This window comes from Hylobates moloch, unplaced genomic scaffold (assembly GCF_009828535.3).
Source record: "Hylobates moloch isolate HMO894 unplaced genomic scaffold, HMol_V3 SCAFFOLD_6, whole genome shotgun sequence".
Taxonomy (NCBI): Eukaryota; Metazoa; Chordata; class Mammalia; order Primates; family Hylobatidae; genus Hylobates; species Hylobates moloch.
In genome coordinates, this window is record NW_026652281.1 from 47,641,207 (window position 1) to 47,665,178 (window position 23,972).

Sequence of the window (23,972 nt, forward strand, 5' to 3'; positions counted from 1 at the left end):
ACATAAGTCTCCAGAGAAAAGCATTCAAACTGTTTCCATGGTGGAATGAATACAAATGCACAGCAGCTCTAGTCATATTTGAATGTGAGTTTTTTTCAGCAGGATGGTCCATATTAAATATGCAGATGTGTGCAAATGACCCCAGTACCACTTCTCATCTCTGATTGCTGAGCATTTTCTGAAGACATAATTCTCTTAGTTTGTATCTGAGATGGGCAGGGAACATTTGTAAGCCATACAGAGTTAAGATACCCAGTTGTTGTCCTTTTTCCTCAATGAAGACAAAATTGTTATAGATTATCCATGACACATCTGAAAAAGAGATGTTTTCACAACGCAGATTTAAGTTATTTTATATTTATTTCTTGATATTGAACTTATTCTCTTCAACATTCTTACAAATGTATAGTGCTAGCAACACATTTATAATAGAACTTCAAAACTTCTAAATTGTACCATTAGTATCAGGAGAAGCCCAGTGAATATAATTAGTGATTTTATAAGTGTTTTTCTAATAAGGAATTAACATATATCACCTTAAAAGTGTGCCCAAATAAGTGGTAACAAAAACTTGGGGAGGAAATTTCCTTCCTATGGGATGTGTGTGTGTGTGTGTGTGTGTGTGTGTGTATACACACATATCTGAATAGAAAACTGAATATATAAATTTACATATGTGTTATATACATTTACAGATAGGATTTGATGTGTTAATGTATTATATATCTGTTTATATAAATATAATATACAACATATAACTATATATAACTATTCTGAATAGGACACTCATTGGGTATTTACTTTATTAATTAGAATGAAATGATATGTTACCTAATGATACCCCGTAACAATTCGTTTCACTTGTTTTTCTCAGAAACTCTTGATTTTAATAATTCATTAATTTAACAAGTATATTCAAGCTTGTTATGTGAAAATGTTAAGTATATAAGTGTTTCTAGTTTGTTCATGTATAAATTTAGAACTTGCATATCCCCAAATACCTGTAGTTCAGGATAACCTTCAGACCTTTACACTTGTCACTTCTTCATTGCACTGTGATTTTTGTTTTTATATTTTTGGGGGGGCCCCAAGTACCTATCATATTCCCCAGATGGCTTAGCCATCATCACTGGCAGATTATGAATAGTGTTTTACATTGAACAGATGTAAGCAATTTGTAATTTTTCCCCTTTCTGAACCAGCTTTGTTTTGATGAATCAACTGAAAATTGAAACTTAAGTAGAACTTCTGTTTGAAAAGGAGCAATGTTTTCCCACATTGGCATATGTAGTCAGTTCTTAAATATAGAGAAGAAACAACGAATAGGGGAACTGGCCAGGGTGTGTGGCAAGAAATACTGGAAGATCATTACTTAGCATTGCCATATAGTTCCAATTTCTTTATTCTATAGAACCACATAATAAAAAAAAAAAAATTTAAGTTGCTCCAAACCAACCAAAAGTTCATCAGGTTGCCTATGTTTCTATCCAGTAAGAATATTATTCAAAAGAACCAGAATTCTGGAAATACAGTAAGAGCTGGTGAAATGTTAAAAGAGAAAGAAATGAGCTATCCCCTTGACAAGGATGTGTTTGCTCTGCTGAATTGTATTTTATGTAATTATATAAATTATAATTGTATTTTTTGACCCTAATAAAGGCAAGTCAAATTAAGCATTACTGGCAATTCAGTGTTAGGATAAGCTCTCTACAAGCTACAAATTAGGTGAATAATCTCTCTACAAGATACAAGTTAGGTAAATAATGACAAAAATATCTACCTAAGACAGACCTTAATTATATGGCTAGAAAAGGTACATTTATTTATACATTGATATCCTATTCGTAAATAATATATATTTTCCTTACAATAGCCAGTGGCCAGACCTAAAACGCCACTTAATGTCCAGAGTTCAGTCATGGTCCTGCACTTTCAGAGCCTGTTTCTGACCTGATAATTCTTGCAGTGGAAAGAGCAATCAAACTGAGTATCCTTCGTTTTCTTTAAAGTCTATGAGAACAATCTAATTGGCAGTTGGTCTGGAATAAATCTTAATTATTGAACACTTGCAAATTTGAAAACTTCATATGCTACAGACAGAATTTGATAACAAAAATGTCAGCTGTCCAACACAGACACTAATGCACTTCTTATTTCTGTGCTCATTACTTAATTTCAACATCACTGATATAGAAAGTTTAATGTTGGCCAGGCGCAGTGGCTCACGCTTGTAATCCCAGCACTTTGGGAGGCCGAGGCGGGCGGATCACGAGGTCAGGAGATCGAGACCATCCTGGCTAACACGGTGAAACCCCGTCTCTACTAAAAATACAAAAAATTAGCCGGGCGTGGTGGCGGGTGCCTGTAGTCCCAGCTACTCGGAGAGGCTGAGGCAGGAGAATGGCGTGAACCCGAGAGGCGGAGCTTGCAGTGAGCCGAGATCGCGCCACTGCACTCCAGCCTGGGTGACAGAGCGAGACTCTGTCTCAAAAAAAAAAAGAAAGTTTAATGTTAATATATAAAATATAATTCAGTAGAATCATAGACCATCCTCAAAGTTTCTTTAACCCTTGCTTCCAAAAAAATAAATAATTAAATAAATAAATAAATACACATGAAATCTCATGTCTATCTTTAGTAATATTTGGAATTGCAAAATAAATTAAATAATATGATTTGAACCCAATCAAAACAACTGTATTTATTATACTTCTTCTACTTATATCCCACTCTAGGAATCTATGTTTCTCTGACAGTGAATAATCATTGGTTCTAATAATCTGGTAAAATCTCTTATTTTTATTACTTTTTTAGAGACAGAGTCTCATACTGTCACCCAGGCTGGAGTGCAGTGGCATGATAATAGCTCACTGTAACCCCAAATTCCTGGGCTCAAGTTGTCCTCCCACCTCTGCCTCTCCAATAACTAAGACTACAGGTGTATGCCACTACTGCTGGCTATTTTTTTTTTTTTTAAGACAGGGTCTTGCTATGTTGCCCAGGCTGGTCTCACACCTTTGGCCTCCAGGACCCTCCCACCTCAACCTCCCAAAGTGATGAGATTGCAGGCATGAGCCACTGTGCCTGACCTAAGGATCTTATTAACTAAGTCTTTTGTATAGGCAGCCATTGGAGGAACTCATTAGGTGTATTTTGTTATTTGATTAAGGAACTGAATGGGATGGCTTACCTTGCCCCCCACCCCCTTTTTTTTAAGATACTGTAATTTAAAATTCCTTAGATATATAACAGAGTTCCTTAGTTCCTGAGTTTGCTTTGATACACAATTGTTAGACCAAAAATAAAAAGCCTTTTTTTTTTATGAATGTTCAAAATGTAGGATCCTCTGGATATCCCTTAAAGAGTTCTCATAAATTTTATGGATTCGTAGCCTTCTTCCAAAGAATGAATTAAGATAGCAACTGAGCTATTTCAGTTTTCTTTTAGTTAAGTAACCCCATTAGAGATACAATGTGAGGTTTCTTAATATTTTAAACTTAATATTTCCCCAATATTTTAATGCAGTTTATACTCTAGCACTCTATACTTTCTTTTTGAACCTGTATATACCCTAGATTCTTCTCTTGCTTTCTGCATTCTACAGGTATTACATGCATTTTAGCAGTTTATACATGAAATTTGAGTCATCATACAAAACAATATTACATGAATGTACTAAAAGAGAAACAGAATGTCAAGAATACTGTACATTTCTTCGTAAACCAACTCCCACAGATTTCCTTTCTTCAGATTTTTTGCCCAAGTAGAACCAATCATCGAACAAGTGATTTGAGAGGCTTTATTATGGAAATATTCCTCTTGAACAATAACAACAACAAAAAGCCATTTCGATCACATTTTCATTTTAAAGAAAATTATATTTCACCCTCTTTATTGTTATAAAGTCTGAGTTAATTATCCCTATCAACTTATATTCTTATTCAAAGTGTCAGTAAAAAAAGTTTGTGACTCTCATTCTTGAATTTCTATTACACAAGTGTAACAGAAAGAAAACAAATTGTATGGAATAAATGTTTGTCTTAGGCAGTGCCTCTAAATTTAAGTGAATTTCATGATTGCTATATTGAGTTGAATTGTATAGTCCACATTCTAGATAGATACCACATGATCAGTTTTCACTGCTTTCTAAAATGTATCAAGTCCAAAAAAAGTAACTATTGGAGTTTTTTGTTTCTTTATTTGTTTTGTTTGGTTTTACCGGATAATTTTCAAGTCCTGGTTGTATAATTCAGGCACTAGTTCGTTAAATTATTTAAACAAAAATAAGAGTTAAATGAAACTGAACTTCAATTTGTTAGTTGAGTGTTATATGAGCATGTATTACTGGAAAGGAGACCCCATCTAGACCCCAAGAGTGGGTTTTTGGATCTCACATAAGAAAGAATTCACTGCAAGTCCACAAAGTGAAAGCAAGTTTATTAAGAAAGTAAGGGAATATAAGAATGGCTAATTCATAGACAGAGCAGCCCCAAGGGCTGCTGGTTGCCCTTTTTTATGTTTATTTCTTGATTATATGTTAAACAAGGGGTGGATTATTCATACCTTCCCTTTTTAGACCATGTAAGACCATATAGGGTAACTTCCTGACATTGCCATGGCATTTGTAAACTGCCATGGCCCTTGTGGGAGTGTAGCAGTGAGAATGACCAGAGGTCACTCTCATCACCATCTTGGTTTTGGTGGGTTTTTTAATTTGTTTGTTTGTTTTTGAGACGGAGTCTCGCTCTATCTCCCAGGCTGGAGTGTAGTGGCGCGATCTCAGCTCACTGCAACCTCTGCCTCTCGGGTTCATGGCATTCTCCCGCCTCAGCCCCCTAGTAGCTGGGACGACAGGCGCCCACCACCACGCCCGGCTACTTTTTTGTGTTTTTAGTAGAGACGGGGTTTCACTGTGTTAGCCAGGATGGTCTCTATCTCCTGACCTCGTGATCCGCCCGCCTCAGCCTCCCAAAGTGCTGGGATTACAGGTTTTGGTGGGTTTTGCTTGGTTTCTTTACTGCAAACTGTTTTATCAGCAAGGTCTTTATGATCTGTGTCTTGTGTTGACTTTCTGTCTCATCCTGTGACTTAGAATGCCTAATCGTCTGGGAATGTAGCCCAGTAGGTCTCAGTCTTATTATACCCAGCCCCTATTCAAGATGGAGTTGCTCTGTTTCAAATGCCTCTGACACATGTACATAGGTATTGTGACCTGACTTTGTTAATGTGATTGCTTCGACATAATTTATTAAATTTCCTTTACATATTGATTAGTAATTTACAGTGAACTATTATTTGTATGTTATCATTCAATTCTTTTAGCATTCCTAAAGGGAAGATGTTTTTACCCAAATTTATAGATCAGGAATCTGAAACACAGACATTGCAAGGACTAGCCAAGGCTTAGAGCTTACACTCTGACGGCTGACTCCATTCTAAGTCCTAGTATTTTTCACTGTACCGAAGTTGTTCAATAGGAACATTAACGTTATTTTAGAAACTTTCTCTACATTAATGTTCTTGATTCGGCAACCATTTTATAAATGCAGTTTATAAATTAAGTGATTCTGCCTAAAATGTGTTGAAGGTATCACCGTTGATTCAAACAAAAAGTAAAGGGAGGAAAATTAGCAATGGTTTGAATAGACTGACATTTCACCAAATAGAGATTGACATGTGGAGGGAAAAAACAATCCAGGTATTTATGAATATTTGACTAATGAAAAATATTTCATAGCATCTTATAGCCCTTTAACGTTTCAGGGCTAAAAGTTTAAAGTTTTTCTCTAATTTTGTGGAGCAGAATTTAAACAGTGGCTTTGTAATATAATTCAAAACCCAAAGCCTGCCACCTTGACATTGTCTTAACATTATTCCTTCATGGAGGTTTTCCTCAGCTGGGAAGTTCCCTTTCTTATATGCTCATGGAAAGCCCTTTTCTGAGTGTTCAATTTATGCCAGGGACAAGGAAATTGTCTAAATGGGCAGTTCCTACAGTATCTGCCCTTTATGGCAGGAATAAAAATAGAGAATAAAGATTTATATTTGACTAACCCCCAAATGCTATTAGTTTGATACTTGCTGGGAATGCTTTTAGGAACCACTTAGAATTTGCTTATGGCTATCTTAATTCTACTCATTTGCTGGGATTTGAGAACTCTGATCTTTGACTGATGGACTGATGTTCAGTTAGTGTACTTTGATAGCAAGAATGTTACATTATTCAATGGAATATAGATCACATTTGTTGGTCCTTACTTTTCTTGAAATTGATTTTAGCATAACTATCTGGGAGGTTAATGTAACCTGACTTATTGATGTAAACTGAGCATATCCATTTGTAATTAGTCCCGATCAAGCTAAAATAAGATCATCTGACCATTAGAAGAGTTGTTTATATTTTGTTGTCATAGTAAAATTAACTTTTATTGGGAAACGAACCTCGTATAGGCTGGGGAATATGGAAGTATATTCTCTAAGTGCCCCCTTGGACTGTATGTTAATGTAAAGAAAAAATTTGCATGGATAAACAGCTAGATCATTATCGTCTTCCCTATCTAACCCATTTTTACTGAGCTTTAGGATTACCTACACCACTACCACCCCTTGTATTTTAATGCTTTTTTTTCTTTGTAAGACTCCATGTCCTGTGATAAATGATTGCACTGTTTCCTTTCCATCTTAGTAAGAAAAATGTAGTTTCCATGGTTTTTGATTTTCAAAAAGTAATCTGATTTCATAAGAGCACTTAAATGTTAACCTAATTTAACTCCTTCATCATGCTTCAGAAGGCCATCTCTTTTCTATTTTTCTAGTATTTCACTTTTTGTATGTCACCACTTCTTCATTCTGCAAGTTTAGATTATGAGTTTCAGTTTTTTCTCAGAAGGATTAAAAGTGAAGGTCATTAAAATAGTAATGGATTAAAAGAAAAGGTCATTAACATCTGTGGTTTGACATCTGTTTCATATTTTACTCTACCTCCAATTTGCCAGCTCAAGATTTTAAGCATTATCTTTGACAACTCCCAAAAGATATTTTACTAAATGCAGTTATAATCCACCTATTATATGATGCTTATTCTTAAAATTCTTCTTCACCAAAATCTAGCCCACATATGATTATTTAAATCACTCATGTAGTTTGGGAGTCATCTATTTTAATTCCATTCAACAATCTGACATGGTAAATAAAGTCTAGAGTATTCTCTCTGGTTATTTTTGTTTAATTTTTCTCAGTTTTCAGCAAGATTCCATTTTCCTGTGACTTCATTCTCTTACATTAGCTTTAGCTTTGAAATTGTAAGGGGTCATTTTATAACTTTCAGATAATCAAACATTATCAAAACATCATGTTTTATATGATATATACAATTTTATATGCCAATTAAAATGAATAAATCTGAAAAAATACATTAATTATGAATTTGTTAGGAGAAAAGATTATATGACCCCTAGTTACAAGTATTACAGGAAAGTGGAAATTATACTGTAATTTTTTCAGTAGGGATGATCTTATCAAATAGCTCTGTAATGCGATTGAAGAGAAATGCTGCATGTTATGTCAGATAAAGTAGGGGTAGTTAGTATCTGCCAGCAAGATGTAAAGATTAGACTACTGCTATAGTTGGATGAACTCCCGTGTTCCTTATTGTGAATTCATGCTGCTTTTGACCATATAGAAGTGAATGTTTTAGACATAGTGAAACCATATTAAGATCTTCATTTTGTTGGTGAGTAAACTGGGTCCTAATATGTTTAAATGGTTTGACCAAGATCACATCATTAACAAAGGTAAGTCAAGGCCAGGCTTCAGTTTTTCCAATACTTTCCCACTATTGAATATTGTAACTCAGGGATTAGCAAGTCATGAGAATGCTCTGTTTTATTAACACTACAAATCTCTAAAATACCAGCAAGAATAAATTAAATAAGCATGCGTTAAGTACCTACTGTGTATCCGGCATTGTGTTGAATATGAGTGAAAAATAAGAACCTCATTTATCTCTTCTGTTTCTATTTTTATTAGAAAATGTTAAACATTTATATTAATATGTAATGAAGCTATCTTTACAAAGATAGCTTCCTTACTCCACTTTCTCTCTTTATAAATGGTTTACTCCATTTTGTCTCTTCACAAATGGAATAAACAACTAATACCTGGAAATGTTTCTCAGCAATTTTTTAAATTGAATTTTCTTGATCAAAACTCATGAAGCTACAGGCCAGGAGGAATATTTTCTGTCTCTTCTGCAGTCTGCAGCGTACTGGAGCTTGCTTGTACTGGCTTGCAAGATCTCATTGCACCATCTCTTCCCAAGTGTTTACTGATGTCAGGTTGGTAGCTTGAAATCAGCCATGATGGTAATATTTACCTTTTTTTGAGTGTTCAATTTATGCCAGGGACAAGGCAGTTGTCTAAATGGGCAGTTCCTACAGTATCTGCCCTTTATGGCAGGAATAAAAATAGAGAATAAAGATTTATATTTGACTAACCTTCCCAAATGCTATTAGTTTGATACTTGCTGGGAATGCTTTTAGGAACCACTTAGAATTTCCACAGAAATTGACAAATGCTATATATCATTGAACTGTCTCCTGACACCCAGTGTCTGCTTTTAACATTCACCAACATACCAATGTACAGCTTGTTGACTGAGCAAAACTGGATAAGCTATTTTACTTCTTCAGCCACAACTGCATCCTCTATGAAGTAGGGATGATAATATATTCTATTGCGTATATTGTAATATTTTATGAGGATCACGTGAAAGTGGTTTGAAACTATATGGAGTAAAATTACTAATATCACAATAATGAGAGTTATGTATTCACTAAATATGAGACAGTTGGCAAAACCAACATAATATAGGTAGATCTAGAATTTCTTAACATTGTATCCATACTTAATGTGACAATGTGCATAGAGAGATAAAAAGAAGAGGGGTGAAATTCAGAGCTAAGGGCAAAGCCTTGTTTCTCTGATAGACGTCAGATAACATTTAGTGATCACTGAACATAAAGTAGTGTCTCCATTCCTTTCTTCATGCCATGAGTCCTTTATGCCTCTGATGAATTAAGCTTATAAAGTTTGATAAAGTATTGTCTGTACGTATACTATGAAGATCTTCTGTAGAAAAGATTTTCTACTTTCTTTTTCTCAGCTACTTGACACAGACCTCTGAATACAAAGGGCACATAGAAAAAAAAATTAACAATTGACCTCTTAAAGTTACAGACTTCTGCTTTCATTTTAATGATACTTCAAAATACCTTCAGAGGCATCATGCAATTCTGCATGGAAATTCTTACCCTTTGGTACAATGTCATTGCCTTTGTCATTTGCAATGTGGTTAAGTAAAATATATAGTGAAAGTACAAAATTGTCTTCTGACTTCAAGCACTTTTGAGAGTGTACATGGGAAAAGTGGGTCCTTTATACTAGTCCTCTCTTATTTACCTTTGAAAAAAATTCCCAAAAAGCTTCACACATAGAAAAAAATCCCTGTTGATACTGGCCTGTTAATCACTATAACACTATACAGATCATTATTTATTTTTTCCACCAGTTAACTCCATGTTGGAAATGATCCTAAGGACTTGCTATTCCAAGCTGAATGTGCTTAAGTAGCTAAAGAATACAATTTTTTAAAGTTAAAATTAAAATAGTTATAGCGAGATATATGTGAGCTTAACTCTTGGTCCTGTCACCTACAATTTCTGTGACCTTCAACTGATTATTTATCCTTTCTTGCCCATCACCACCAAACCTCAGTGTCCTCATCTATGACATAACATCTACTCATAGGTTTTTGGTAGGATTAAATGAAAAAGCACCATATAGAGAGCTCTTTACACTGTCTCTGGCCCATTATATACTCTCAATAAATTATTCTTATTGCTACCTCTTAGTAATTGCTTATCTTTTTATCCCTAGGTTTACTCTTAGCTTGCCAAATCTTGTTACATATGTCTGTCTGTCCCTTTATTTATATACATTAGAAGAAGATTTAAGATCTATCACTTATTGTCTGTCTGGCATACTATAAGGATTATTTCATGGCAGAGTGAATTATTCTCAGCAAGTTCAGTGCTGGAAGTTCCATTTTTATTTAAGAAATTTACTATCATCCCTGCTTTATCTGACAAACACAAGCCATCTCATAATCTTAAAAGGTATCATGAACTGTACCAAAATAATTTCAAAACAAAATTAACTTGTTTGTGCTTTATGTAATATACTGCAGACTAGAATACAATGAAAGGACTATTTTAACAGTAGGGAAGAAAACAGCAGATACTCCATTTCAGTATGTCCAGGGATGACTGCTCTAAGTTTCATGTTATGTAGCTGACACACATATACTCCTCATAAGAATGAATGGACATATTGACAAATGTGAATGATGGAATCTCAGAAAACATACATTTATTTACTGCTCTATACTGTGATTTTTGATGGGAAAAATAATATCATCATAAATGGTCTCTGTTAGCTTTCTGGGGTGACTCTAGGGTTGAGTGTGCAGGTATGTCCTGCAAAGATTACTAATAGAAAGCCAATTATTTGGCCGGGCGCAGTGGTTCTTGCCTGTAATCCCAGCACTTTGGGATGCAGAGGCGGGCAGATCACGAGATCAGGAATTTGAGACCAGCCTGGCCAACATGATGAAACCCAGTCTCTACTAAAACTACAAAAAAAAAAAAAAAATACAAAAGAAAAAATTAGCTGGGCATTGTAGTGGGCACCCGTAATCCCAGATACTTGGGAGGCTAAAGCAGAAGAATAGTTTCAACCTGGGAGGCAGAGATTGCAGTGAGCCAAGATTGCACCATTGCACTCCAGCCTGGGTGACAGAGCGAGACTCCGTCTCAAAAAAAAAAAAAAAGAAAGCCAATTATTTTATAATATCTCAAATTACTGTAGACTGGAAGAACCAAAAGACATTTTTTTAACCCTTGACATAGTCTTCCAGTGGATTGAAACACAAATCTCAGTTACTGGAAGATAAATATGAGAGGAGAAATAGAGGAGACTCCTTAATTAAGAATATAAAGGTATATTTTGTTATACACTTCATCTCACATTCCAGATAGAAGAATTTCTGGACTCATTAATGGAAACTTTGCTTATAATATAACCTTAAATTACAACTGTTGGCACAGTGAGATTCCATCCTTGATATTCAAATTCTTCTAGAAATTGTCACATTTGATTTTTGGAAGAGGAATAACATTTTAAGAGAAAAAACTATTATTATTAGGTTGGTATAAAATTAATTGCAGTTTTTGTCATTACTTTCAATAGCAAAAACTGCAATTACTTTTGCACCAATGTAATACTTCTAAACTTTTAGACTTCTTTATTTAAATATAAACACAAACTAATATTCCTTGTTTGTCAATATATTGAATGTGAGCTCTCCTTAGTATCAATGTTGTTAAATATAACATTTTTGTTCTAAAACTGTGGTTGCTTGAGATAATCAGGTATTTTGACTCATCAGGTGATTATTATCTGCTTTTATTACGAGATAAAATCTAAAATATTACAGGATTTAAAATCAGTAAGCATTTATTAGGTACCTTCATTTCTTCGCAATGTATTAAAACCGGAAGGAAGGAAAGGGAACAAAATGGTGAGGAGGAAGGAGACAAGGAATAAGAGCGTTTCACACAATTTCACGGAGAGAGAAGATTTGAAACTGCAATCGAATTTTATAGAGGAAACCCCAAAGCCATAGAATTAAATGTTTGTTTCAGAATTAAGGAAACATGTCCATTGAGGTTAAACGACATTACCACAATTGTCCAGCCAATAAGTAGTCACAGAAGGTTCCAAGAGAGAAGTGGGATTTGTGAGCGGGACTGAAGAATGATTGTTTTGGGATATGTTGAGAGCCAAGTAGTATTGCTTATTATATGTCAATGTTCTTTTACATTTACTCTCTCTTTTACAGCATTACAACCTTTCATGTTAAATACTGTTAACTGGGCTCCAAGGAAGTGAAGCAGCTTTCTCAAGTACTTACAAACATATCACAGATTCAAAGCTGTGTCTTCTGACTATAAATATAGCCTTCTATAGCACACTGATTTGGTGGGTAGAGACATTCCAAATTTTCAGTTTGTTTGAAGTAAGAAATTGAACTAATATGTTGGAGCAAGAGTATATAAGAGACCTCACTTAGCCAAAACAGAGCTTTCATGCTCTGTTTTGTATGTGAGAGAGTAGTGAGATCTACAGAGGCTATCAAATTTATTAAAAAGTTATAAATGTTCTATTTACACATAAAGTTCAGAGTGAATGTTTCATACAACAGAAGAAAGTATAATAATAAAACAAAAGGGAAGGAAAGAAGGAAGAAAGGAAGGATGAAAGGAAATTAATAATATTAAAAATAAAACATACCCTCTCTGATGAAAAATAATTTGTATATGTCTATGTGTGAATGGAACATATATTAAGATCCAAATCAACCAGAGAAGCAAAAGGATGTTGCATGTTATAGCAGTAATTATCCTTATGTGGATGGATTACAGGTAATGTTTTTCTTACTCAGATTTTTTTTCCTTCAAATTTTCTACAAGGAGCTTACATGGATTTGGTAACTCAAAAAAATCAATTTACATAGAAAGAAATACATGTATACAAACTAAATTATTGTTTGAATTTAAAATTTTGCTAAATTTTAAACCATAACATGTACAGTTGGGATAAAAACTAGAACATGTTATACTGAAACAGTGTGAATATTCCATTATTTTATCAATGCATTATTTTCAATTTAATATTTTTCCTAATGAGGTTGAAACACGTTAATATTCTATTTTTGATAGACTCTGTAAAAATTTGCAGTTTTCAAATATCAAATTGTGTATAGGTAGATACATTCAGGTATGGATTTCAAAATTGTAGTCTGGGCCCTAGCTTTTTTTTTTTGAGACGGAGTCTCGCTCTGTCGCCCAGGCTGGAGTGCAGTGGTGCAATCTCAGCTCACTGCAAGCTCCACCTCCCAGGTTCACGCCATTCTCCTGCCTCAGCCTCTCCGAGTAGCTGGGACTACAGGCGCCCGCCACCACGCCCGGCTAATTTTTTGTATTTTTAGTAGAGACAGGGTTTCACCGTGGTCTCGATCTCCTGACCTCGTGATCCGCCCGCCTGGGCCTCCCAAAGTGCCCGGCTGGGCTCTAGCTTTTAATGCTAATAAATATTATCTAAACAATTATGCTAACAGAATTAAAAAGAATATCTATTCTTGTCCTTTTCACATGTGGAATTTGTTACTGGTTTAATACTGAATTGCAATAATTTAGATTGGCCTATAAAATTTCAAACACAACATTAGGTTGATAATAAACACAAAATACAGTCTTATTGACTGTATTTGATCAGTTCTGTGTTTTTAAATTTTTAGAAAGTTATTACTTATTGCCTGACTTAGTGACCTGATTTAAGGTATTTTTCAACTTATCTGTTACATATTGATGCCATTTATTAAGGTGTATCTTTCTGTGACACTTTTTAGAAATCAATAGGATAAGTGGCATTTATTTTGTGTTGTCTCTTCAAAAATGTCCTGAAATATTGATGGTATATTTTTCTTTGAAATTATTCAAACTGTTGCAAATCAAATATCACAAAATTTATTTTTCTGTTAGCATTTCTAAAGCTAAATTGAGTCAGTATTTTAACTGCATAGATTGATTTATTTAGAACAAGACCACATAAAGTTTTTAAAGTCACTCTACTCATTATTTTCAAATAAGATGCTTTGCAATCACAGTTTCATTTTCAAGACACTTCAGTGATATTCTGTTTGTGGTATCTCATGAGATGTCCTGTATCAAAAAAGTTGGAGTGATTGCACGTCTCTGACACCATTTTAAAGCCAATAATTTTGCCTTCAGCATTTCTAACATTGTAGTTACTTATTTGTATTGCATGTAGAAATTGCTTTAGTATTTGTCAATGAGCAACCATAGTTACATGAACCTCGAGGAAATCTCTCCAGAATTAGGAAATGGAAAGCATTTATTGATAGTAAGAAGTTTGGAGTTTCATACAAGTAATATAGCAGCATTTTTCTCACTTTAGAAATAATTCAGCATGACCTTCATACTGCCAAATTATTCCTAATCATTGACTTTGCCTAATGGAAATATTCTTTTCTTTTTGGCTGATTTTGAATTTGCTTGGCTTACTTTAAAAATTTATAAATAGATAGATTTTTTTTTAACTAACCAACTCTATCACCTAACCTCTGTAACCATAGATATTCACAATACTTTCACATAAATCACATTCACAGTACTTTCTTATAATCATTATTTCATGTTAAAAAACACTTGTTTTCTCAGAGCCCAGAGAGCTTCAGGCCACATCATAGTTTCTTCAAAGCCTTCATAGAAGTTTGACTATGCTCCTTGCATTGGAATCACTGTCTATGGTTTCTTCATTATGTTTATAGTGTATAAATTATGGTTTTGCTCATTCAGTTACTTTGAGTTATGAGAAAATTCCTAGATGTTCTTCTCTGAAAATTTCTTATAAAATCTTCTTTACTAAGAACAGACGTTCTCAAAACAATTGTGATAATAAAGGGTTCATAACACATTTCATAAGCTCAAAATACTTAGCCCACGGCCTTCACTAAATGAGAAAAAATAGAATATGTGTGAGGCCAATCCTCATTCAGAGAAGGGAGAAAATGAAAGACAAAATATAGAATTATGATTGCCAGGTATATTTTCCCTGTTTTGGATGTTTCCAGTGAAGTTTGAAAGAATAAATTTATTTAAGGAACTGAAGTAACATATCACTTTAAGGTTTTTTCATAATCAGTACTCTAGATGTATTTTATCTCCCCTGGAAAGTTTTATAAAGGTTTTAGAGAAAAAGAAAATAATATGTGAAATCTAAAGCAAGTTTTTTAAATACAGCAACAAACAGGATCTAACATAATATTCCCCTTATGTTTGGAGGGCAGAGTACATATCTCTCCAAATAGAAGACAATAGCAAAAACAAAATAATTTTTTAACTTATTAAGTTTTTGTGTTTATAATTGGACAACTTTGAAAGTAAGAGAAAAATCCACACTCTTTCAGCTGTTTTCAAAAAAGATCATTGTCCTTAAGGAAATGAATATGCCAAGAAATATTGGAAGTCTCCTTCCTTCCAGAGATGAGAGTTTGTGTGCTTTTCACACCAATGTTTGACAGTAATGATGGATTTAAACATGTTGAAGTACTTTATTGCCTATAAAGTACTTATCAGCATTGAAATATATTTTATCTATCTCACAAAATGTTAAATTGCATAACTGGAAAACTATCAATTATTCTACAACTTTTTTTAATTGTTGTTCTTATGCGAGTGGAAGTAAGGCTTCTAATTTGCTTTAATAAATTGTGACTTGGAAAATTGGAGCTGAATAAATGAGTTGATATAACATAGATAAAGCATTTATTTCTTTGGGTTTTTAATTGCAATATCTTACATTTTGAAAATCTATAGGCGTAGTTTCAAACTTTTTTTTCTAGGAGGATTACTTAATCTCTACCCAATTACCATGACTTCTGCAGTCGTATTTAATCCTTTTTGAGAAGATTTTACTCTGCATGTTATATAAATGTTTGCTATTATTCATTTCAAAGGTAAGATTCTACAGTAATATTCACCTACATTCCAGGTCCCCTGGGTATTTATATGACCTCAAGAATAAGAAAGAAAATAAAGGATAAAGAAGAAATAAAATAAAAGCATCAAATTTTCTACATGCTTGAAAATATTTCTTCAGTAATTCTTTAAAATATTATTCATAAAGATACCTTTTAAGTTTTCTGCATTATATACTTGCTATAGGATATGCTCTCTGTTTCTCTAAATTCTTCTCTTCTTGATTTTGTTTTTTGTTTTTCCAGTTACTGGCTGACCAACAAAGTTCCTATCAAAAGACCCAGCACAGGTCTCCTCATGTATACACTTGCCACAAGATTCTGTGATGAAATTCACCTGTATGGATTCTGGCCATTCCCTAAGGATTTAAATGGAAAAGCGGTCAAATATCATTATTATGATGACTTAAAATATAGATACTTTTCCAATGCAAGCCCTCACAGAATGCCATTAGAATTCAAAACATTAAATGTGCTACATAATAGAGGAGCTCTAAAACTGACAACAGGAAAGTGTGTAAAGCAATAAAGCACATTTTGAAACAAACAATATGCACTTCTTTTCTGAAGATGCTTCCGAAGATTTGAAAATAGGATCCAAAACACAGCTGGGTTTCAGCATCCACCAATGAACTGAAAGGTGAATAAAGGACGTTCATGAGAAATCGACTACCAGCTGATGAAATACCTGCAAAGTGCTCTAAAAACTAAATATTTTGACTTCAAGGGTCCTAGTAAGTGCCACTTCCACTAAGAATACAGTTTGAATGTATAATCAGTAGTGTTTACAAGATCCAACAGTGCACTCATCATTAGTTAACAAAGCAAATGTGTTCGTCACTGTCAGGCTGCCCACAGCAACACCAAGCACGTTAGAAGAGGAACCCCAGGAACACAACTCAGACCTTGGGAAATTAAACCATCCTTGTCAGCAGAAGCCAAGATGGAAGCAGTTTGAGCAATGAAATCCGTAAGATTAAACAACTCAAGTAAATGCCTTCAGTCAGGACTCTGAGTCTGATCATGAATTTTATGTTTTAATTTATGTTTTTGTTTGTCTTCTGGAATCTCTTTTGGTTTGGATATTGGGATGCTTAGAAATCCTTTCTGAGATACATATGAATGAGGAAATAAACTTTAAGTAATTATTTTTAAAGTTCTTATACTTTTTAAAAGCTATCACACAAAGACTTTTTTTTTTTTTTTTTTTTTTGTCTTGCTCTGTTGCCCAGGCTGGAGTGCAGTGGCGCGATCTCAGCTCACTGCAAGCTCCGCCTCCTGAGTTCACACCATTCTCCTGCCTCAGCCTCCCAAGTAGCTGGGACTGCAGGCGCGTGCCACCACATCCGGCCAATTTTTTGTATTTTTAGTGGAGACGGAGTTTCACCGTATTAGCCAGGATAGTCTCAATCTCCTGACCTCGTGGTCTGCCCTCCTCGGCCTCCCAAAGTGCTGGGATTACAGGCATGAGCCACCGTGCCCGGCTGACTTTTTAAAAAAAGTTTTATTTTGCATGGCTCTAAACCTCCATATTATGTTCCAGTGGTGTAGAAGGTACCAGCTAAAGTGAACCACTATGTAATATTAGGCCATTCTAAAGAAAAGATGTTCCATGTCGTCAGAGATGGTAAAATAGGCAGGAAAAAAAAAAAAAACTTTGGTACCAAAGATTACACTTGTGTTTCTACACAGCAAACCATTTTTCTTTCATGAAAATAATATATTATTAACATGAATATATTATTTTGCTATTAATGTGAAAGTTCTCTCTAAATATTTTTAAATTTTCAAACTCATACTTTATTTTCATTTGAAATGTTTTTCACACCTTTTGCATTACATAATAATTTTGTGGAAGCATTTTGCCCTTTAGAATAAATATTAGATTGATATAGCTGAAATGTGACTTCCAGTTCTTTGATATTCCCCTTGTTATTCAAATAGAAATACGGAAATGCTTTATATATTACTGTTAAATTTCTTAGTGCAGAAATAACTTTATTAATAGAGTATTGTTCTCAAAACAGAGATGATTAATTTCAAGAGGTTTAACAGTGAAATTGTGTCAATATTTTGCATTTAAAATGAATTTAATTGACCAGTATTTTCTGTAGTTAAATTTAGTCACAATATCACATGTGTTCTTCAAGAAACACATGAAATTATTAGTAAAGTAATTTTAAAAATTTTAACGTATAACAGAATTGACCAATAGGCCAGTTTTCTGGTAACTTATGATAGTAGATGGTTTCTTTAGAAACTGGGCGGAAGCACTGCATTCTCACTTCTACTTTGATTTCTTATTTCTTGGGGAGGCAATTTGAGGAAAGAAGAAATGGCACAGGGAATATATATGTTTTGTTTCTTAGGGAAAACAGTCTGAGAAATGAATAAAAAGCATGAAGTATGTGTGCGTGTGTGTTACCATGGAAAAGGATATTCACAGTAGTACAGTTCTCAATATTTTTAATTAGATGTCATATTTTTTTAATATAGTAAAACCTTGGGATATAGAATATTACATCTTTTGAGAATGTATGTGTCTCTAAGTACGTAAAATCTAATGCATATAGGAGACTGATAGCTAAAAATGAATGGAACATTAATGTACTTTTATAATTAAACCTCTTATCTATTGGAAATTGTAAGAGAATAGATACATGTTTTGAATGTAAAGTTGAAAAGTCTGGTTTACTTAACAAATTGAAAGTGATTTATAAGATCTAAATTTGGACTATTTGCAAATTATAAGCTATTCTAGTAGCCTTTAATTTAAATCTAACAGAAATCTAGAAGTCACAGGCAAATATCTTATAGGTAAAATCCATCTGGGCACTCATTTAAAGTATGTCTTAAAAAAGCAGCAGCAAGGTACCTTGCCATTTTTAGTGTATTTTCTTCCTTTTTCTTTTTTCTTTTCTTTTTTTTTTTTTTTTTGAGATGGAGTCTCACTCTGTCACACAGGCTGGAATGCAGTGATGCCATCTCAGCTCACTGCAACCTCTACCTCCTGGGTTCAAGTGATTCTCGTGCCTCAGCCTCCCGAGTAGCTGGGATTACAGGCGCCCACCACCACACTTGGCTAATTTTGTGTTTTTAGTAGAGACGAAGTTTCACCATGTTGGCCAGGCTGGTCTTGAACTCCTGACCTCAGGTTATCCACCCACCTCAGCCTCCCAAAGTGCTGGGATTACAGGTGTGAGCCACCACAGCTGGACCATATTTAGTATATTTTCAATATATACATTTAAACAATGTTAAGGCCACAGCACACATATCTCAGCCATTCATTGTTCTGTGCATTGATGTTTATCTCATAGATGCATTGAGTAGTGCCTTTTTAGCTTTTTCACATTGCTTTGTCATCATATCCTTTGTGTTCTCTAAATACATTGCCCACTTCCAAAAATGTTCAGCATGAAACAAAGGGCTTCAGTATCGACTGAGACTGCTTTTGTTCATCTCAGGGAACTTTCAATAGTCAAGAATGAATTCAGTTAAAGGTATTTAGGGTTCAAAGAAGACAAACTGTACAAGCCCAGTGCATTCCTTGTTGTATACCTTTCCATCTGCCCTCCCATTTTAACTGTCTACTGTGGCCTTTTTATAGGAACAGAGCAAGGTCAATGAAGGCTAATGGCAAGAATAAGAAAAAGAGTTGAAATTTAACCAATAGCAGAGCATAAAGGATCATGACAAAATCAAATTATAAAAGCGTACTTGAAATAGGTGGAGTTTTTTTCTTTTGAAAATATATATTCACAATTTTAATATTTTAATTTATTTTTTACTATTTAACCCTGTACCTGGCAATGCTCAGGCAGCTGATTGTGAAATATTCCTGTCCTTTACAGAACATGGTTGTTATTGTGCTGTTGACATGAACAGACTATGGAAACATTTTCATCATTATTATTCAGCCTGTGCTGTAATTAATGTTAACTTGCTGAAATAAAAAGTGAGCAAGTAATAGATTTTCTGGGCAAATCTAATGACTCAGCCCACAGGACTGTTGAAACTACTGCGGAAGTTTTTCTATCTGAAAGAAGGTGCTGGGCATTCAAATGTCTTCATGTATTGTATATCATATGAATTGTATATCAATTACTAATGGGAATTTCTACATATGTGCTTACAAAAGCAATTTATTTAAGTAATGCTAGGGGTAGTGTACATACCAATTAGTTATTCAGCTACTATACAGAAAAAGGATGAACAAAATAATTTATTTCTAATTGAGCCAGTTAGACATAATGCATATAACGTGATATTTGGTTCATAAAAGAGTTGTTTTCATGTGGTTATTATAGGGAGTATATATAATTGTGGAAGGGGTATGGGAAGAGTTGTGTATAGTTAGTTGTTATCTCTACAAGTTCGAAAGTTTTCCCATCAAACATTATCAATATACCAATGTTTTAAAAATTGAGTGAGGGTTATTATTTGTATTTGATGAAAGAAAATCCAAATAAAGCCCACCTAGAAATAGATATTTTATTATATATGTGCTATAGATATACCTATATAGTACAAATAGACATGTGTGATGCATATATACAATGTTATATATGTGTATATGTGTGTATACACACTGAGTCTGTAATATGTACACACTAGATTTGTGTTATGCTAACATCTTCAGGGTCTGCACTGTGAACTCCCCTGGAGATAAGTAAGTCCACTTTAGAATAAAGAAGTTCTTTTGAGACTTCAGTTACTAACCTGCTTTAAGAGGTATCTACTTTATAACTGAATTCTATGTCGTTCATACGTAGAGTTACAGTAAGGGTCTAGTATGTCCAAATCTTAAAAATAATAATAAAGAAGAAAAATAAAGCCTTCAAGCTAGCAATGTATTCAAATTACAGTTTTCAGATTGTGGCCCCAGGCCTTGTGTTTCTCATTTAAGTAGCACCTTTTAATAAAAACCGTTTGTTTGTGTAGGCAAAAGCACAAGTGTTTCAAATGTAAATAGCAGGAAAAAAAAAGAGTTTACAGAGATAGCATTGCTGCACAGAATAATTGCTACTGAGTATTTCTTACAGAATTTGTGAAATTGAAAGATGAGGTTTATTCTGTCAAGTTCAAGTTCATTCTGTTCAACACTTTTCTTATTGTTTGTGTATAGCAACTGGGTATTATTGTTTTATCATTTGTAAAATTGTAAAATAAATTAAATCCCTTTTTTTCACTGTTTCTCTTATCTCATATATCCAAGCCCTTGGTTATACTTTGTATGTCAATGTCAGGTGATCATTTTTAACAAGCTTTGGCTAGTGCTTTGCTTTTCCACTCCCCTTAGCCCTAGTGGTTGGCAATTAGGCAAACCATTTATTTTTAAGTGTATACATGGGAATATGAACAATGTCAAAAACCCCATGAATATTAGGAAATCCTTAACGATATTTTGTGTAGTACATTCTGTTTGTGGTTGAGGGAATAAAGTATTTCACAAGTGACAGTCATTTATATCCAATTTATACTCCCACTGACTAATGTTAGTGGGTTGTTTTAGCTACAGTGGCTTCATACACACTGCACATTCTATGGCAGATTTTTGATTTAGTAATTCGACTGCTATTTGATCCACTTAATACTGTTTGTGATTTGCCTTCCAGGAGATGATTCTGAAAAACTACATGCTTAAATCTTCTTCCATGGCTTTCTATAAGTTGCAAGTCTGTTTTCAGACTCTGTATTGATTTCTGCAGAAATGTTTAATTTTAAGAAGCCACTGTAGCATTCTGCAATTTTGAAACATTTACTGGAGACCAACAATGAAGCACTGACAATAATTAATACATATAGATGTTATTTATATTTGCATAATTACCTTTTTTTCAAAGATTCATATACAACAGGTTATTCTTAGCTACTTTGGGGGGTATAATCAGATCTCATCATGTGGAACTCCATTTTTGATGTTATGGAAGAGGTTTCAGGATCGTAATATGAGTTTTGATGCCTGAAGTAATTTTTTAAAAGGCAGTATTTACAAATAATTTATTCCTACTGTCAAATATTATTTTAAATGCTTATTATTTAAAAATAGGTTTAGGTATGGTTTTGCCTGAAATGGTGGATAGATTTGCTATAATCCTTCTCTTTACTCTTATTATTTTATATTACAGCCTAGTCCTTTTCAAAATGTATTCTGGGAAACATTGCTGTTCAACATGCTCTGCAAAGGAATGATATATTCTCACATAATTCCACAATGGTCACAGGAATTAATAAGAGATGGTAGCATATTACAAACCAAGAAGTCTCCAAATAAAGAAAATGATTTAAATTTTCCTAACCAAGAATATCAAAATGCATCAAATTTTTGCATATTTAATGCTTACTTTAAGAAAATCCAAAATACACTATTTTTTACAAACCTTTTCCCAGAATTAAAAACTGGGCATACATTATTATTTGCCTTATAATTATCTATAATGTTCTATGCAATTTATGATATATAGATTGCCTTATTCACACCTTTCCTTATATTACATGCTACAACTTAAAATACAAGTGTCAAGATTAACCTCATTTTGATTACATACGGCCTTTCCATATAGTTTATTAAAATGTACATTCCTCCAAGTTTTTGAACAAGCTTTATTAGCTATGGATTACTGAATCAAATCAATCCAATTCACCAGGGCCTATAATGTTAGTGTAAAATGGACTGAATATGCACTCCTAGTAACCCAAAAATGTATCATCAGCCATTTGAATCTCCCCTTTCATATGTTATCAAGACTTAAATTGTCCTTATTCTGGGCCAAACATAGTTTTTAATACTTTATGTGTATTAACTGATTTAATCCTAATAACAAGTCTATGAAATGGATTCTGCAAATATTATAATTTCATAGATAAGATTAAGGGAGAGGTCATGTGATGTGCTCAAGATTACATAGCTCAAAATTGAGAGAACAAGGACTTGAAACCACTGACTTCAATGTCCACCTCCCTAACCATCACATTTTGATGCTGCCTTTTCTTAGCTGCCAAGAAGTTCTTTGGGAAACAGTTTGCAAAATAGATGACTATTTAATGAGTACAGATCAAAAATATAGGTGAGTATATAGAAATAATATATAATTTAGACTTTGAGATGGTCTAATTACTGATTCCTGCCCCCAAATAGGACAATCATTTCTAATAATAAGAATGTCTTGATTTCCAGGTCAGTGTCTTTCCCCTGGATGGTGCTGGATAAAAACTGCAAATTCTTGCTTCTGACTCTTCTTGTTATATTTTTTTCATGCAAGCTGGATTACCTTTATGTTCAAATCTGATTTTATGTATCACAGAATTTATTACATTACAGTGATTTTAAAGTCTAAATATGAACTTCGTATGTAAACATTTTGATTGAATTTAAATGTTTTATTCATCTCCATTCGCAACTGTTTATAGAAATCTCTTAAAGTTGAACTTCTGCAGATAGCTAAACTCACCTATTTGATGTTTTTGTTTTGGTTTGGTTTTGTTTACTAATTTATCTCTCTTCCTGGGGATAGGAGTAACTTAATCTCCAAATTAAGGTGGCAGCTTAATTACTTGCTCTATAAACTAGCTTCATTGTGCATGAGCCCATGAGAAGAAAAAAAATATATATCAGATATAAGAGTAAAACTAGTGGCTGGGCGTGGTGGCTCACGCCCGTAATCCCAGCACTTTGGGAGGCCAAGGAGGACGGATCAAAAGGTCAGGAGACTGAGACCATCCTGGCTAACACGGTGAAACCCCGTCTCTACTAAAGAATACAAAAAAAAAAAAAAGCAAATTAGCCGGGCATGGTGCCAGGCACCTGTAGTCCCAGCTATTCGGGAGGCTGAGGCAGGAGAATGGCGTGAACCCGGGAGGCAGAGCTTGCAGTGAGCCGAGATTGCGCCACTGCACTCCAGCCTGGGCAACAGAGCAAGACTCCATCTCAAAAAAAAAGAACAAAACTAGTTTAACCCATTTTTAAAAGATAAAATATTTCAGTCACTTAGTTGCTTAATTTCTGGAATCTCAATAAAGAAATTATGTAAAAAATGAATACCAATATGAAAATAACTATTTATTTATTTTGCTTCCAGATTGCTGATTTCAGATTCAATTACCAAAGTAGAATTACTCAAACACAAAAGAATTTTAGTCCAGAATGTGTTCCACAAAAATATGTTCAGAAAAGACAACTCCATAGATTCCCTACTTGGAGATTGAGAAAATAAATTAACATCATAAAAGTGCTGAGAACCTGCAATATAGAAATTCTATTGTTCTAAAAGCCATATATCCTTTTATAAGT

The 23,972-nt window shown here is 33.9% G+C and overlaps 1 protein-coding gene across 1 annotated transcript in view; it reads left to right on the top strand.

Annotated features, from left to right (window-relative positions):
- ST8SIA4 (ST8 alpha-N-acetyl-neuraminide alpha-2,8-sialyltransferase 4) overlaps positions 1 to 16,865 on the top strand; it is a 94,956-nt gene extending 78,091 nt beyond the window's left edge. The window contains 1 exon segment of the mRNA XM_032156752.2: positions 15,926 to 16,865. Coding sequence (XP_032012643.1) covers positions 15,926 to 16,208 — 283 coding nt within the window. The 3' untranslated portion in view covers positions 16,209 to 16,865.
- Positions 16,866 to 23,972: the final 7,107 nt, after the last annotated feature.